Source organism: Camelus bactrianus, chromosome 27 (assembly GCF_048773025.1).
Source record: "Camelus bactrianus isolate YW-2024 breed Bactrian camel chromosome 27, ASM4877302v1, whole genome shotgun sequence".
Taxonomy (NCBI): domain Eukaryota; kingdom Metazoa; phylum Chordata; class Mammalia; order Artiodactyla; family Camelidae; genus Camelus; species Camelus bactrianus.
In genome coordinates this window covers 15,503,048-15,518,194 of record NC_133565.1, presented here as the reverse complement: position 1 = coordinate 15,518,194, position 15,147 = coordinate 15,503,048, and the positions used below count along the sequence as shown (strand labels likewise).

Sequence of the window (15,147 nt, the reverse complement as noted above, 5' to 3'; positions counted from 1 at the left end):
GAGAAATGTCAGAGGAAACTGAGTACCCAGCTTAAGGAAGGTGACTGGAAGAACCAAGGGAGCAATCACTATACCCTCCAGAGGTTAGAAAGGGTAGGTCAGAGGGGTGGTTTTGAGCTGACCTCACCTTAGGAGGGGTCATTTCGACATGAGATGATGAGACTCTGAATACAGGACAAAGCTAGGGAGTCCGCTGGGGTCAAGAAGGAGGAGAAAGAAATCTTAACTGACTGATAACAGTCACCTCATGCCAACCTGTAATGACGCATGACTAGCAGAGGTAAATGCTGGAATCTAACCAGCCTGAGACTGGCCACCGTGTACCTAGTATCCGGGCTGTTTTCTACAGTGGAGACATTTCCAAGTCCATTCCCAAGCTCATTTAAAAGGGAAATTGAATCGCCCGGTTCCTGGTTGGCCACATCCGCTCCCGTCAGCCCGGGAACTGAGCGTGCGCTTCCTCATGGTGCCGCTAGATGGCAGGGCCGCGCGCCCTGGAGGGGCCGCCCCGAGATCGCGGCGCTCACTCAGCACCGCGGACGCCACGCCCTGCAAATTATTAGGGACTTTTCGATAGCAACCATACTGCCGCTTTTTGCATACTGGAATTTTCTAATTCTGCAGTGGTGAGGGCAGGATCGCAAAACTGCAGCCACCCTATTGGAAGGGCGTCGGGTCCAGGAGAGCTAGAGGGGCAGCCTCTTGGGGGCAAAGAAAAGCTGCCCCGTGGTTCCCTCGCCAACCAGGAGCCCAAGGAGCCGCTCCAAGTGGCCACTGCCTGGAGTGTCAGCGAGGTCGTGTGGGGACCCTGCGGCTGCCCAGCTTTTGTGAAATAGCAGAGATGGTGCTGGTGATTAGTTTCTGTGCTTTGGGGTAAATCCTGAGAATGTTCCACATACAACATTACATGAGAGGAGCCTAGGTTGAGGTTCCTGTCAGGGTGCAGAACCATCCGCTTTTTCCAAGCGGGTTTCTCTTTCCCCGGTGGGCACGGGGAGCTGAATCTGATGCCTGTCTGCGGCATGGACGTGCATCTTTATGATCTGCGTTTGGATAATGGCCTCAGTGGCAGGAACATACTTACATTAGGTTGAAACGTAATAAATTGCTAACATTCTACCATGTTTATCTACTCTCCTTTCCCCCCCAAAAGCCCAGACAGTTTAATGATTCACCAGTGACATCTTTGTATACATTCATACTTAAATTTAGCAAATTCATGTGGTGGAAGGGGTACAGTTTGCAAAATATTTTTAAAAATTTAAAATACATATTTGTAGTCCGCCCTATTAAGAGTTGTACACAAATGAATAGTCCCATCTTTTTCATATTTACGGGATACGAGTCAGAAGTTCTTCGGCGGATTTTGCCGCTGAGCGGAACAGAGGGGCAGGGAAAGCTGAGAGAACCGACCATCTGAGGGCTACGCCTGCCCCGCGTGGAGAGCAGGGTACCCAAACCTGGAGGAGACCTCGCGCTAGAATGGCCCCGGGACCCTGTGGTCTCCCGGACAGGCGCGGTGAGTGTGATCATCAGGGGTTTACGGCTGGAGAAACTGAGGCGGGCCGCCGCCCGGGCTCCGCGTGCGCGTTCCGGGGAGGCCCCGCAGCCGCCGACCCCTCTCCCTGTGCGCTCTTCGCGCCGCCCGCCGCCCGCCCTCCTCAGGATTGAGGAAGTGCGTCTGGCCCGGCCTGGCCCCGGCGCGGGGCCCGAGGCGCAGGGGCGGAGGGCGGTGGGACCGCCCAGTCCCGATCCGCTGGTGGCCGCCGGGCCCGGCCCGCGCGCAGCCCCGCGACCCGGGCGCCCACGGCCGTAACTGCCGCCGCCGCCGCCGCCGCCGCCGCAGGTAAGCGCTGCCCGGGCCCGCGCCCCGCCGGGGGCCCCGCTGCCTCCCACCGCGGCTCCGCGTGGAGCCCTGGGCCCTGCAGCCCAGGCCCGGGGCGCGAGGCCACCCCGAGCTCACTCCCCCGCTGCCTCCCGCCGCGCTCGCGGGGTGCGGGCTGTGGGGGCCCAGGACGGGATCCCGAAATCCTGCGGGACGGTGCCGGGGCCGAGGGAGCAGAAGCGAGCGGCAGAAGCAGGAAAACACACCAGGATGTCTACAGGTTTCCTCCGTCTTTGGAGAAAGAAAACCTCTGCCTTCAAGTTGCAGCGGGCCTCGCGAGCGCGCGCGTGTGCGTGAGCGTGAGTGTGAGCGCGCGAGTGTGAGTGCAAGGGCGTGAGTGTGAGTGCGTGCGCGGTGGGAAGGGACTGCCCAGGGCGGCCTGGTGACACGGGATGGCCGAGCGCGCGGTCGCTCTCCTCCAAGTCTCGGGCGTGCTTCTCGCACGCCCCAGGGCTGTGTCTGTCGCCGCGTCCTGGTAAAACCCGCCATCCCCTGGGCGCAGAGCTTCCCTGCAGGGGCGCGGGACACAAGTGCTGCCCGGGTGGGGAAAGGGAGCCTGGGGAGGCAGGGGGTCGGAGGGAGATGTGAGGGAGAAGTGGGGGACCTCTGCGGCCGGCTCAGCCAGTCCTTTCAGTTTGAGGCCATGAAGTTTTTCTCCCACAAGCAAATACCCCTGCAGGGGTCTGAGAAGTAGAGACAGGAGCATTGCACTTAGGTTTTTTTAGCGGGCCTCTCACCAAATTACTATTTTTAGAGTTTGCCGCTCACTCCCATTAGATTAAAATTCCCCGAGCATTAAACGGACACATAAATAGAATATGCACAATTTTGGAAAATGTTCACATTCATTTCTTTTTGTAGTTTGACTTAGTTCTCTTTGTTCATGTCCTGGAGGAATAAAAAATTAAGTCAAAGATATACAAACCACACACCTGATTTGTCCCAACTGGAGGTTTGGGGGTCCACCGACCCTTACCCTCCCCCAGGTTTCCACATCTCAGGGAGTGGCCCCACAGTAGATATAATTGCTCAGATCTAATCCTGGGAGTTAGCCCCCATTCCCTCACTCCTTGAATTCAACTGTTAGCAAGTCATGTTGGGTCTACCTCTCTAATGCGTCTGGGTCCATTCCCATCTTTCTCACACTAGTCCAAGGTCCCAGCATCTCTTTCCAGTACAGTTGCAGAACTCCTCCACCCCTATTCTCCATTTGGCAGCCACAGTGATCTTTAAAAAAAAAACCAAAAATCCTAAATTAGAGAATATCATCCCTCTCCTTGGAAGCCTTCAGCAGCTTCTCCTTGTACTTGTCGTGAAGTCCAGGGGACTTCCTTCCCCCCACACCCCCCCAGCTGATCTGACCTCTGCCATCTCAGGCTGCCTGGCCATTGCCACTCCACCCAGCCACCCTCTCCAAAGCCAGCCTCACTCTCACATCCCTTTCTCTGTGTCCCTCTTGCAGTCTCCACTGTCAGCGTGTTCCTACTTTATCTGTTTAATTACTCCTTTAATTTACCTGGAAGTCTCCACCAGAGCTCCCGTTGTCAAAGACCCTTCCTGTGTGCCTGCCTTGCTCGCTGCCGCCTCTTCACCCCCAGAACAGTCCCGGAGGCACCAAACGCATACAGGTAGAGAGACTGCCTGGTGAATGGCCAGCCTTGACTTGTTTGTGGCTTTAGACCTCTGAAGAACTTCTGTTCTCATCTGAGATTGAGAACTATACATGTCTCCGGTTGGCAGCTCTCAAGCATTCTGATGTCCACAAATTCATTAAACACATTTTGTAAGCAAACTAGTTGGTCACGGGATGCTAAGAGTGCCAAAGGGATGTCCAGGACCATGGGCCAACCATCTCGTCCAGGCTTTCGATTCAAAAAAAGAGCTGGATGAGATGAGTATTTCTAACACACTCCACTTGCAAGTGTCTTCCAGCTCTTTGGTACAGGCAGTCCTTTCCAAACCTCCTGAAAAGGCAGGTGAGTAGGTTTAGGCTCTCCTATGTTTCTTGCCTGTCAGAAGGTTTATAGCAAGTACTTAACTGTACCCTCTCCACCAGCTGTAAGTTTCATGATCTCATGAAGCTCATTCCCCATGGAAAGGGCCCAATAAAAATATTTGTAGAATGAATGTCCGGTTCCTTTTCTAATTTTTCATTATGCATTTGGGTTTATTCATTACTACAGTTATAAAGAGTTGGCAAAAGGAAATTGCTGAGGTTTTAAAAATTATTAAAATAATTATTATTGCAGAACACTTCTTGAAGCCCTCTTTAGGGTACATAGACTATAATGAAAAGAAAACACGTGACTTGCAACCATGATTTGCTGCATTGGTCTGAACCCAAAAAAAGCAGGAAGAAGCAAAGATCCGTTTGAGGGCATAGATTGAGCAAAACTTGAGTTACTTCACCTTAAAACTTCTACATTGGAATCTAAGCCAAAATACAGTGTTATATAAATGAAATGTTATAATTGAAAAACTGCTCCAGTGGCAAAGTCCTCCATTGGTAAAATGATTTTCAAAAGGAAACTGAAAATAAAAAGGGGAACAAAACATGCTGGGTGAAGGTTGGCCTAAAATATTCTTAAGATTTTTTTTTTTTAAGCTAAAAACATTGTATGGTAAGACACTTCTGTTTTCAGCAGGGACATCTACTAGCATTAGGATTTTTGAAATATTGTTGGGTGTACTTGCTAGCCGATTGTGAGAGGCATTTGAAAGCAGAGAGCAACTGTGCACCTTGGTTTCTGAATGTCACCCTGAGATTTGGAGCCTTTGTTTTAAAACAGAGATTCTGTTTTGTTGCTTCTTTCTGTCCCCTCTCAAGGTGATTTTCCTAATCAGGTTTTGCAATTTACAAAGCTTTGATCATCTCCTAAATTTTGTCCAGATTGATCATTTCTACTTTCCGCCTTGGACTTTTCAGGCTCCCAAACTTCAAACACGATTTTCCCTCTCATGGTTTCTCTACATCTCTGGCTCTTTAGTTGGGAAGGTGCGGGCTCATAATGAGCAGGGTTTTCCCAGCCCCACCTCCCCCTGCCTGTAAGAGTGCAGCCCACCTGGGCCAGGGGCCCGCCCGATGGCCAGGCTCTGTGATGAGAAAACTTCGGTGCACTCACAGCCTTGTTCCGCAACTTGTTCAGTGCCCACCCTGTTCAGGACACCTGGAACCTGCTCACTGGGGAGACAGCGGGTCTGCCCTCCAGCATGGATATTCCGATCTTATTTATCAGAGGATGAGTAAGGAGACCCTGCTGGCTCCTCAGTCCTCCCATGACAATTTCAAGTAAGCACCACCTCTGGTCCCGTTGTAGTAAGTGACTGCAGAAGCTGGTCCCTTACTGGAAATCTCACAGTAACCCTGCCAGGTGGCCTGGGCAGGAGGGCGTACCTGTTTTTATGATACTGTCTTGGGCATTATTTACATGACTTTGACTTTGTATTTTGGACTGCACTGTCACCCTCCATTTCAGAGTTGCCTGTCTCAGAGAACAGTTGCTAATTTTACCATACCGTATACCTCAAGGTGCTTCTGGTCGTTTAATCAGCATAGCAGGCTGGACCCCCATGTTGGGGACCTCCAAGCTCAGTGGGACCTCAGCATGGGAGACAGCAGCTCCTTGCCTCATCCCAGCCTTTTTAGTCTTAGGAGATGAGATGCATCTTAATCCAACTCAAAATTTCTCTGGATAATTGGAACTCTTTGAGCGAGGTAAATCTTGGCTGTGGGCAGCTGCCCTGAGCATTGTAGGATGTTCAACAGTGACCCTGGCTGATTAGGTGATTACAAGCACCTTCACCCCGAGTTGTGATGACCGAAAATGCCTCCAGACATTGCCAGATGTACCCTGGGGTAGTAGGGGGCAGGCAGAATGTGGGGTGCTCCTTTCTGTCATTCCCCCAGGGCTCAAACTGACTTGACTTCATAGCCAGTGCCCATGCCTTCCAGACCCTTCTCTTGGGATTGTTGCCTGATTGCCTCTTTGTCATTACGTGCCCACCTCCAGGCTTCCAGAAGAGTCTGTCCTGGGCAAAAGGAAGCCTTGTTTTGTGTACGTGTGTCTGCCCCACCCCGACTGGACACTGGAGCCTCATTTCGCTGTCTTGGTGTCACTCTGACAATGACCATGATTGAACAGGGATGGAGCCCTTTACCTGTAGGCGTTCTGCAATTGTTTGGGGTCTCTGAGCTCTTCTCAGGCAGACACTAGTGGAGCCCACCCGCGAGGTGGGGTGGAGGGAGCTCTGTTTTTTCACTGCCCCCACCTGACTGGGTGTGGCTGGATAGATGGAATGTGAAGAGAAATGTCGGGGAAAAAAAAAAAAGGAGGGGGGAATGCCAGTGCACCAATGTAAATAGTAAGATGTGGAGGGATGCGGGAAGGGACGTGGCAGTTAAAACAGCTTTCTGACTCGATGATGCCTTTTCACCACCAGGACCAGACAGCTTTCCACTCAGCCATGACCGCATGTCCGTGACTTGGTCCACCATGGACTGTAAGCCATGACTTAGTCCGCCCTTTGGGAAGCGACAGCGGCTGTGACCACAGCTGGTTCTGACTTGGGAGAGCGGCAGCCCCGAGGAGGGTTGATGGCTGGCATGTCTCGGCGACCACCCAGCATGTACTGGTGTGTGGGGCCAGAAGGGTCAGCCGTGTGTCCAGGACGCGCCATGGAGACCCATAGCAACGGTAAGGGCAGGGCTGGCCACGCCCGCTTTGAATATTGCATGTATGAGCAAGGGGATTTCAACCAAAGGATATAAAATGCCAGTTATTTGGTGAATTGTGTGACTTTTTTCATTATAAAACACATCATGGGATTCTCACTTAAATTCAAACATTGAAGGGGCCATGGGACAAAATTTATGTGGATCTGAAGATCTTAAGACTCAGGGCATCATTTCCTGTTGGTTAAAAAGATTTTTTTTTTTAATGGGGATTGAGTTCTGCTTTCTTATTAAAAAAAAAAATAATGCATGCTTATTAAAGAAAAACTGAAAAGATCAAAAAAGAAGTAGGAAAAAAAATCACCCAGGGTCCCACTGCCCTCAACACAGTGAACATTTTGCATGTTGTCTTCTGGGTGGCCTCTCTGAGCGTCCAGACTTTGGTTTAGCTTTACCTACTTATAACAGGGTATATGCTTTAGCATCCTACTTACCCCCTGCCTTTGTGTCAGCCACTGAGCTCGGTGTGATCCCATGAAACAGCCTCTGACTTGGGAGAAGTGTGCAAAATGACGGACCCGGTCCTTACTCTCCTGCTGGATGTTTTGGGACATCTGGGTTGCTTCTAGTTGCTGACTCTGACCAAAAGCGTTCCACGCCCATCTTTTTGTACATGGTTCTGAGATTTTCCTCTTAAGATGCATTTGCAGAAGTGGGACTGTTGGGTTTAAATATTTTTAAGCCTCTTTCCACATAGTGCCGGTTGTTCACCAGAGTTGCACCACTTTTATCCCCGTAGGGTCTCACTGATATTATTAACAATAAATATCTATTCAGCCCTTAGAACTTACTGGGCACTGGTTTGGTGCCTTAGGAAGTAACCTCATTTAATCCTCACAACAACCTGAAAATGATACTTTCATCCCCATTTTATAGCCGGGGAACACGAGAGTTAAGAGAGGTGTAGAAATCTGGTCAATGTTAACAACTTGTAATGGGCAGAACTGCCTTTTGAACACTGTCTTCACCGACTCTGCCCCTGACTCTCGTCCTTAAAGCCTGGGCCATCCTGTGGGGTTTGAGAGGACCCATGTGTCGGTACCTCCGTTAATTGAGTTAGTGATTCAGTGTTGTACCTGGTTTGGCGGGCCTTTTGTCCCTTCCATGAGTGTTTTTCCTCCATCAAAAATGCCCAAAGGCTAACTCGAGTGCTGTTTCTGGAAGACTTCTTTTCACGTAAATCAAATTATGAAATGAGAAAAGAATTTGCTTCTTAACATTGCCCAGTACTCAGTGTTCCCAGAGTGTTGGACTTGCATCTTTTGAAAAGTTATGTATTTATTTACTTTCTTGGATGTGTGTCTTTTTTCAGTTGCTTGTTAGAAAGGCTGTGCCTTATTAGCATGAGATCAAGATGATGCGTGTGGTGGAAATGCTCTTCCTGATTTCGGATAGCACCTCTGACTTTCCAGGGCACCCTCAGCTCCGCTGCCCCACCTGCCTGTCCTCAGCCATCCCCAGGAATGAGAGTGGGGCAGGGACGTGGGGTCCTTTTGGGGCTCACTGAAGGGGTGATTGTATTATCTGAAAAAACCCCAGAGGGGACTCTGCCTAGTCCTAGACTGACTGGAGCGGGATGCTGGGGGTGGGGCACTGGGCCCTGTTGAGCAGCATTGCTCAAATTGCAATGGAAACTTGAGTCCCCTGGGGACCTGGCACAATGCAGGTTCTCCTTCTGTGAGTCTGGGGGCACCCAGAGTCTGAGGTTCTAATAGGCCCCCAGGTCGTGCTGCTGTTTTGCCAACGAAGTAACAAGGCTGAGATGAGGGCTTTCCAAGGTTCCCCGAGGGGATCCCTGTTGATTCTTACGGGTCCGAGGGACCTGGGCCAAAGGACCCTGGACAGGCCTGGACCAGCCGTGCCCCCGGGCCTGAGGTAGGATGGGTGAGCCAGAGGATGTTGGAGTGAGTGTACCGAAAGGCCAAAGCGTGGACACTCCCAGCCCCCGTTTTTTTTCCTTCACGGTCTGGCTCTGAACCTTACACTACTCCTGTTCTAGCACGTTCCCTCCTCCCCGACAGCTGTGATCGCCAGGTCGGAGGGAGAAGGCTCAGAAAAGTCTTTCCTGCCTCAGGGGCCTCTTTCCCCAGTGGAATCCCAGGACTCCACGGCTCCCTGTCCGGAATGAACCTTGGGACAGGCATGAAGTTAGGGGAGCCTGTGCGAATCCCGCAGCCCCCACTGGTGCTGTTCCAGACGCTCCATGGATGGGGGTGTCGACAGGAGAAGTGATGTCTTGTGAACCCTGATGCTGAGGGAGGTGTTTGTGAGGAGGAAGACACGTAAACCACTGAGTTGAGGGAGATGAGAGCAAAGTGACCGGAAGTACATTGGAAAATTCTGCCCTATGACTCAGCGTTACAAACGTTATCTTCTCTACTGAGAAATTATCATTGTAATCAAATTCTCAGAAGGACTCCAATGAAGAAAGTAGAAATATATGCCCATAGGTGGTAGTCCAGGAGCCGAGCATGGGGTTCCCTGCCCTGGGACTCGTGGAAGACTCCCTCCACGAGGAGGCCACGGCTGGGGTGTGGACGCAGGCCGAGGGCAAGGATTGGTGCCCGTCATTCTACGTGCCATGATGGGAGTTGGTGGGCTTCAGTGCTTTTAAAAAAAATGTATCTTATTTATGTATTGAAGCAGCTAGCAGAGCCCTTTTCTCCCGGGATACCATCCAGCCCACGTAACAGCTAACAGTGGGGTTGCTTTGATGGGGTGGGGGATGTGGGGGGGGGTGAGTCCCACTGCTGATCTTCACCTTGATCCCAGAGCTCTGCAGGTCCAATTTTAAAAACGTCACATGTTGGATTTCATTTTCACTCGATAGAAATATATGCACCAAGACCACAGCCTGGGGGCGGGTGGCAGACTTGCAGTCACCGGGGATTGTAGCCACTGCTCTCGCTTATCTGTAGGGTGTATGTTTCCTACCAGGAGCAGGTGTCCCTTTTGGTGGTGGTTGCTGCTTTATATTACTTTTGCAGCCAGAAGAAGAATATTGCAATTTGTTTTATTTTATTTTGTTTGTTTGTTTTTTACTTTTTTAACATTTTTTATTGAGTTATAGTCATTTTACAATGTTGTGTCAAATTCCAGTGTAGAGCACAATTTTTCCATTACACATGAACATACATACATTCATTGTCACGTCTCTTTCACTGTGAGCCACCACAAGATCCTATATATATTTCCCTGTGCTACATAGTACAGTCTTGTTTATCTATTCTACATTTTGAAATCCAAGTCTGTCCCTTCCCACCCCCCGCCCCCCTGGCAACCACAAGTTTGTATTCTATGTCTCAGTCTGTTTCTGTTTTGTATTTATGTGTTGGTTTTTTTCTTTAAGATTCTTCATATGAGCGATCTCATATGGTATTTTTCTTTCTCTTTCTGGCTTACTTCACTTAGAATGACATTCTCCAGGAGCATCCATGTTGCTGCAAACAGCGTTATGTTGTCGGTTTTTATGGCTGAATAGTATTCCATTGTATAAATATACCACCTCTTCTTTATCCAGTCATCTGTTGACAGACATTTAGGCTGTGTCCATGTCTTGGCTATTGTAAATAGTGCTGCTATGAACATTGGGGTGCAGGTGTCATTTTGAAGTAGGGTTCTTTCTGGATATATGCCCAGGAGCAGGATTCCTGAGTCATATGGTAAGTCTATTCCTAGTCTTTTGAGGAATCTCCATACTGTTTTCCACAGTGGCTGCACCAAACTGCATTCCCACCAGCAGTGTAGGAGGGTTCCCTTTTCTCCACAGCCTCTCCAGCATTTGTCATTTGTGGATTTTTGAATGATGGCCATTCTGACTGGTGTGAGGTGATACCTCATCATAGTTTTGATTTGTATTACTCTGATAATTAGTGATACTGAGCATTTTTTCATGTGCCTATTGATCATTTGTATTTCTTCCTTGGAGAATTGCTTGTTTAGCTCTTTTGCCCATTTTTGGATTGGGTTGTTTGTTTTTTTCTTATTAAGTCATATGAGCTGCTTGTATATTCTGGAGATCAAGCCTTTGTCGGTTTCATTTGCAAAAATTCTCTCCCATTCCGTAGGTTGTCATTTTGTTTTACTTATGGTTTCCTTTGCTGTGCAGAAGCTTGTAAGTTTAATTAGGTCCCATTTGTTTATTCTTGCTTTTATTTCTATTGCTTGGGTAGACTGCTCTAGGAGAACATTTTTGAGATGTATGTCAGATAATGTTTTGCCTATATTTTTTTCTAGGAGGTTTATTGCATCTTGTCTTATGTTTAAGTCTTTGATCCATTTTGAGTTTATTTCTGTGTGTGGTGTGAGGGAGTGTTTTAAACATTGTTGTCTTGTTAAGTGCGGACGTTTCGGAATTAGTATCTAACCGGCACACCGCCCTTGGTGGGCGCTCATCTCCAAGGTCAAATTTGCCTCAACTGGCCTCTTTCCCCTTAATTTCTTTCCGGAATAATTGTGGGAATATTTGACTCCATGAACCTGCAGCTCTGTCTCCCACAGGGCCCACCCTCTGAGTTGTGTCACCATCAAATAAGATGGATTTTTTTCAGCCCCACTTCTCCCCAGGGGAGCCCCACCTCTCCTCTTCCTCCCTCCAATCCACCAGCCTCACCCCAGGGAGGACCACCGCAGACCTAATTCCCAGCACTGCCCAATGAAAGCTGACAGCCAGAAAGTGAAACAGTGATACTCAGATTGTGCTCAGTGCGAGAGCAGTTCGCACTCACTTTTTAAAAAAATCCTTGCAAGATAACCTGCTTTGGAAATAACATCACTCTTATCCTTCCAAATAGAGTTTGGAAAAAGATCCAGACTTTAATTAAAAATTAGCTTAAAAAAAACCATGTTTTACTTTGGGGTTTGGGGTAATGGTCTTGTGTATGTGTGTGTGTGTACTGGGCATGTTTGTTCATGCCTCTACCTGTCTTTGACTTGCTCAGTTCACCTTGTCCTTATTTGGAGTGTTAACCCTTTCAGGGCCCAGGAGCATGTGAGTGCCTCTCCGGCTGCCCTGTGGTACCCAGTGGACTGCGCACAGCTGTCCTGTGCTTGTGCAGCACAGCTGGGCCCCGGGAAGGCATGTCTCAGCCTTGCTGGCCCCGTCTCCTTAGCACTGTCAGCATTCAGCTGGCCTGCGGGGCAGGCGGCACTTTTAGAAGGGAAGTTTAGAGAGTGCGTGAGGTGAAGCTAGGGTCAGTGAGATACTGGGCCAGGACATTCCAGTTTGAAAACATGTCATTAGACATTCTTCCACGACAATCTCACACAAGTCAGAGTGGGGAAACCTGTCCTGTCAGCCAGGATAAGGCTCCAGGAAAGGAGATAAGTGAGGGAACTTCTAGGTAATTCAGGCCCAGAGCACTCGGCGAGCCTTTCCTAGATCCTGAGGGTGAGGGGCCCCGGGACAGACATCACCAGAGGGGGTCCGCATCCCCCAGGTCTCTGTGAGCGGTCCTGACTCCCTCTGCCTGCCCTGCAGAGCGCTGTTCTCCACCGGACCAGCATGGACCCAAGGAGGAAAAGGAACATTCTGGAGGCCCGTCAAGTCCCAGGTTACTTCCAATGTCCTTTTCTTCTTCCTTTGGCTTTTTCAAATCTGTCTTAAAAATAACTTCTTAATTTCAGAGCCAAGTGGATTTGCTCAAGGGGAGGGAGGGGTTCTTCCTGCCTTCTAGAAATAGAAATAGGAAACAGCATGAATGGTAAGTGCCCCTGGGGTGGCAGAGTGCTTTCTCAGTGAGCTGCTGCGAGAGGTCCTACCGGGGACAGATCCGTGGTGATGAGGGCCTGTCAGAGCGGAGCCACCAGCCCACATCTTCCACCTGCTCCTGGAGTGGGTGTCCTGCTCATGACTGCTGGGCTGTGTTTACACCGCGAGAGGAGGAGGGGAAGACGGGGCTTTGTGAGGAATGAGACCATGGTCAGCCTGGCTACAGGAGCAGCACTGGGTCCCCAGGGACCGTAGCCAGTGTCCAGTACTGAATCCCTTATTGAATGAGGAGGGAGGTTGAGTGGTGGCCCGTGTGGTGGGAGAGTCAGCTGTGGGCATCCAGCCACATGGGCAGCAGTTAACACAGCTGTGCTTCGTGCCTGCAAAGCCAGCCCAACTACACAAGCTCTGGCTGTGATGGGGCTTTTAGCATTAACCTGCATCTGAGGCTGAGATCTCCTGATTATTTGTCCAGAATAGGCTTGCTTACTTCTAGCAACAGAGTGCTGACTCCCTCTCCAATACACCTGCCCTTCTGTGGGCTGCTCTGTCAGGAAGGATGTGTGCAGAGACCGGTCCTCTCTCATTGCCTCCAGCTGCATCGGTCCAAGATGGTCGGAATCCCTTAACCCTTTTCTTGAAATAACTAAAGCAGACACCTTGCTTTGCCTGTGGATTCCTTTCCAGGCTAAGCAAACTGTCCCACTCCCTTCAAGGGCAGGCTGCCTGCAACATCACACATTTCCCTCGAATCTCACCGAGCTTTTGTTCCTCAGTCTGCGGACTAAGCATTAGGCCATGGCTACCTCGACCTATGGGGAGAGGGGCCTCCCACTCTGACCCTCCACCTTGCCATAGGCAAGCTCTTGGGAGCACCCCATCCCCCTACCCATTCTAGGTGGCCAGAGCCTGAATCTCACCCAGGGCTTCAGCCCTCCCTTCCCCACATTTGTCCCTGACTCCCTTTACCAGGGTGGGCAGGCCCTGTGTCTGATGGCCTTTGTGCCCACCTAGGAGCCATTCTATGGCCAAGAGAGGAGATTTTCTTCCCAGCCCTGTGCATTGGCCTCCATAAAGAGGTCAGTGGCCTATGAGTAGGGAGGCACCTGCATGGACATCCCCAGGTCCTGGTGCAAGGGACAAAGACTTTTCTCCCACCTGCCTGGTTTCCTGGTCCCTGTGAGCCAGACCTTGAAGAAATCATAATTGGAGATTTTTATGAAATTCTAATATTCTGGGAATTGAGAGAACTAAATAACATATAAGTTATCCCACTCAATGACATTTAAGTCCAAACTCTAGTGTGTGAATTTCACACATATTTTCAGGAACCCTGATGAATGAAAACAGGGGCTTCCAATATTCCTTAGAAATCCCAGTTCTGAGTCCCTTCACCATCCTGGCCGCCTTGGTGTTCAGTTCGTTCAGATTCTATTTAACCATCTTGTTCTTTACTGAGTGACATTTGTCATAAAGCAGAAAAGAGGAAAAAAAACCCGAAAAACAGAAACATGTATCTCAAGCAGTGGAGTCCTTCCTGAGCCCTGATGCTACGGAAGGAATCACATGTTAGTTAGAAATGATGTTTTGAATTGTAAGTAACTTTTTAGGATGCACTTCGTCTTGCTAATTTGTGCTAGGGCGGTGCCTCAGACCTTTTACCTCCTCTCCTGTCATCAGCGGCCGGGCATGTCTCCAGGTGCTGGTCTTAAAATCAATCGCCTCCCTGTTCATTTCAGGAGAACCAAAACCAAAAGTAACTTCATTTGGGCCCTTTGAATTTATCAGCGATTTAGAGATAGTTAAAGGCATTGAAAACGTTAGTCCATTCTTTTGAATGTCGAACTATGGGCAAATTGGGGGTTAGGATATGAATACAAAAGGACAAGAGTGACACTCTTAAAGATCCTTTCTGTAGTTCATTTTGGCCTTCAGGTGGCCCTGTAGGTTCTTAGACAGGCAGACGGCCACAGGTGGAGTTAGAGGTGGAGGAGGCCAGGGAAGGCCCCTCTGGCGGTTCTCGCCCCTCCCCTCAGCTGTCAGCATCAAACATCTCCAATGGGTGGTCGCCCATGCAAACAACACCAAGACCTCTGGGCTCAAAAGCAAAAAGCAAGCAGAGAACCCCTGCCTGACAGTGGGCAGGGAGCTCCCCAAGGTTAAAAATTGACTTGTGTGTAATTACACACATTCTCATAGAACATAAAATTATACCAATAAAGCCACAGTCCTCTTTGGCCCCTGCCCAGGTGACCACAGTTAGCTGAATTTGTTTCCTTCCATCCCCTTCCTGCACTCGTGTACACGCGCACACACACACACACAATCATTTTTGTATATGTTTCTGGTTTTACACTCATGACATTCAATTGTGCATATATTGTGCAACTTGGTATGGAGTCTTTTTCACGTGCACCAAGTTCCATGGTTCCAAGATTTATTTACTCAGTCCCCTATTAAAGTGTTTTTAGATTCTTTCTTCATTTTGCCTATTACCATAAGAGTTGAACATGCCCCCAGCAGACTTGCAAGATCAAAGAATAAACACATTAAAAATGATAAGGCTAATACCCACCCCTGGTTAAGGAAGCAAGTGATACAGAGCTGACTCCAAGGCACAGCCCCAGGGGCAGTTCCCCAAAGGGTCTCTGTTTCCTGTTTCTGGTTCTGACTCGGAAACAAACTCATATGAGGCTGAGGCTTGGAACTGTCTCTTCATCGTTTCTGCTGCCCCCTGTTGGTCAAAAATGGGTCGGAGGGTCCATCCAGATTCCGTGCAGGATGGGAAATAGATTCCAGCTCCCAAAGGAAGGAATGGCA

The 15,147-nt window shown here is 49.5% G+C and overlaps 1 protein-coding gene across 3 annotated transcripts in view; it reads left to right on the top strand.

Moving 5' to 3' along the window:
• Positions 1–1,403: 1,403 nt before the first annotated feature.
• The window catches only part of LRRK1 (leucine rich repeat kinase 1), a 118,257-nt gene continuing 104,513 nt past the window's right edge, over positions 1,404–15,147 (top strand). Inside the window, exons 1-2 of one of the 3 annotated variants that reach the window (XM_010962893.3) lie at positions 1,404–1,519; positions 6,326–6,579. In XM_010962893.3, coding sequence (XP_010961195.2) covers positions 6,480–6,579 — 100 coding nt within the window. In that variant the 5' untranslated portion in view covers positions 1,404–1,519; positions 6,326–6,479. Of the gene's footprint in view, positions 1,520–1,691; positions 1,847–3,101; positions 3,514–6,325; positions 6,580–15,147 lie in introns of those variants that run through there. The other 2 variants (XM_074354227.1, XM_074354228.1) reach the window with 2 other exon arrangements.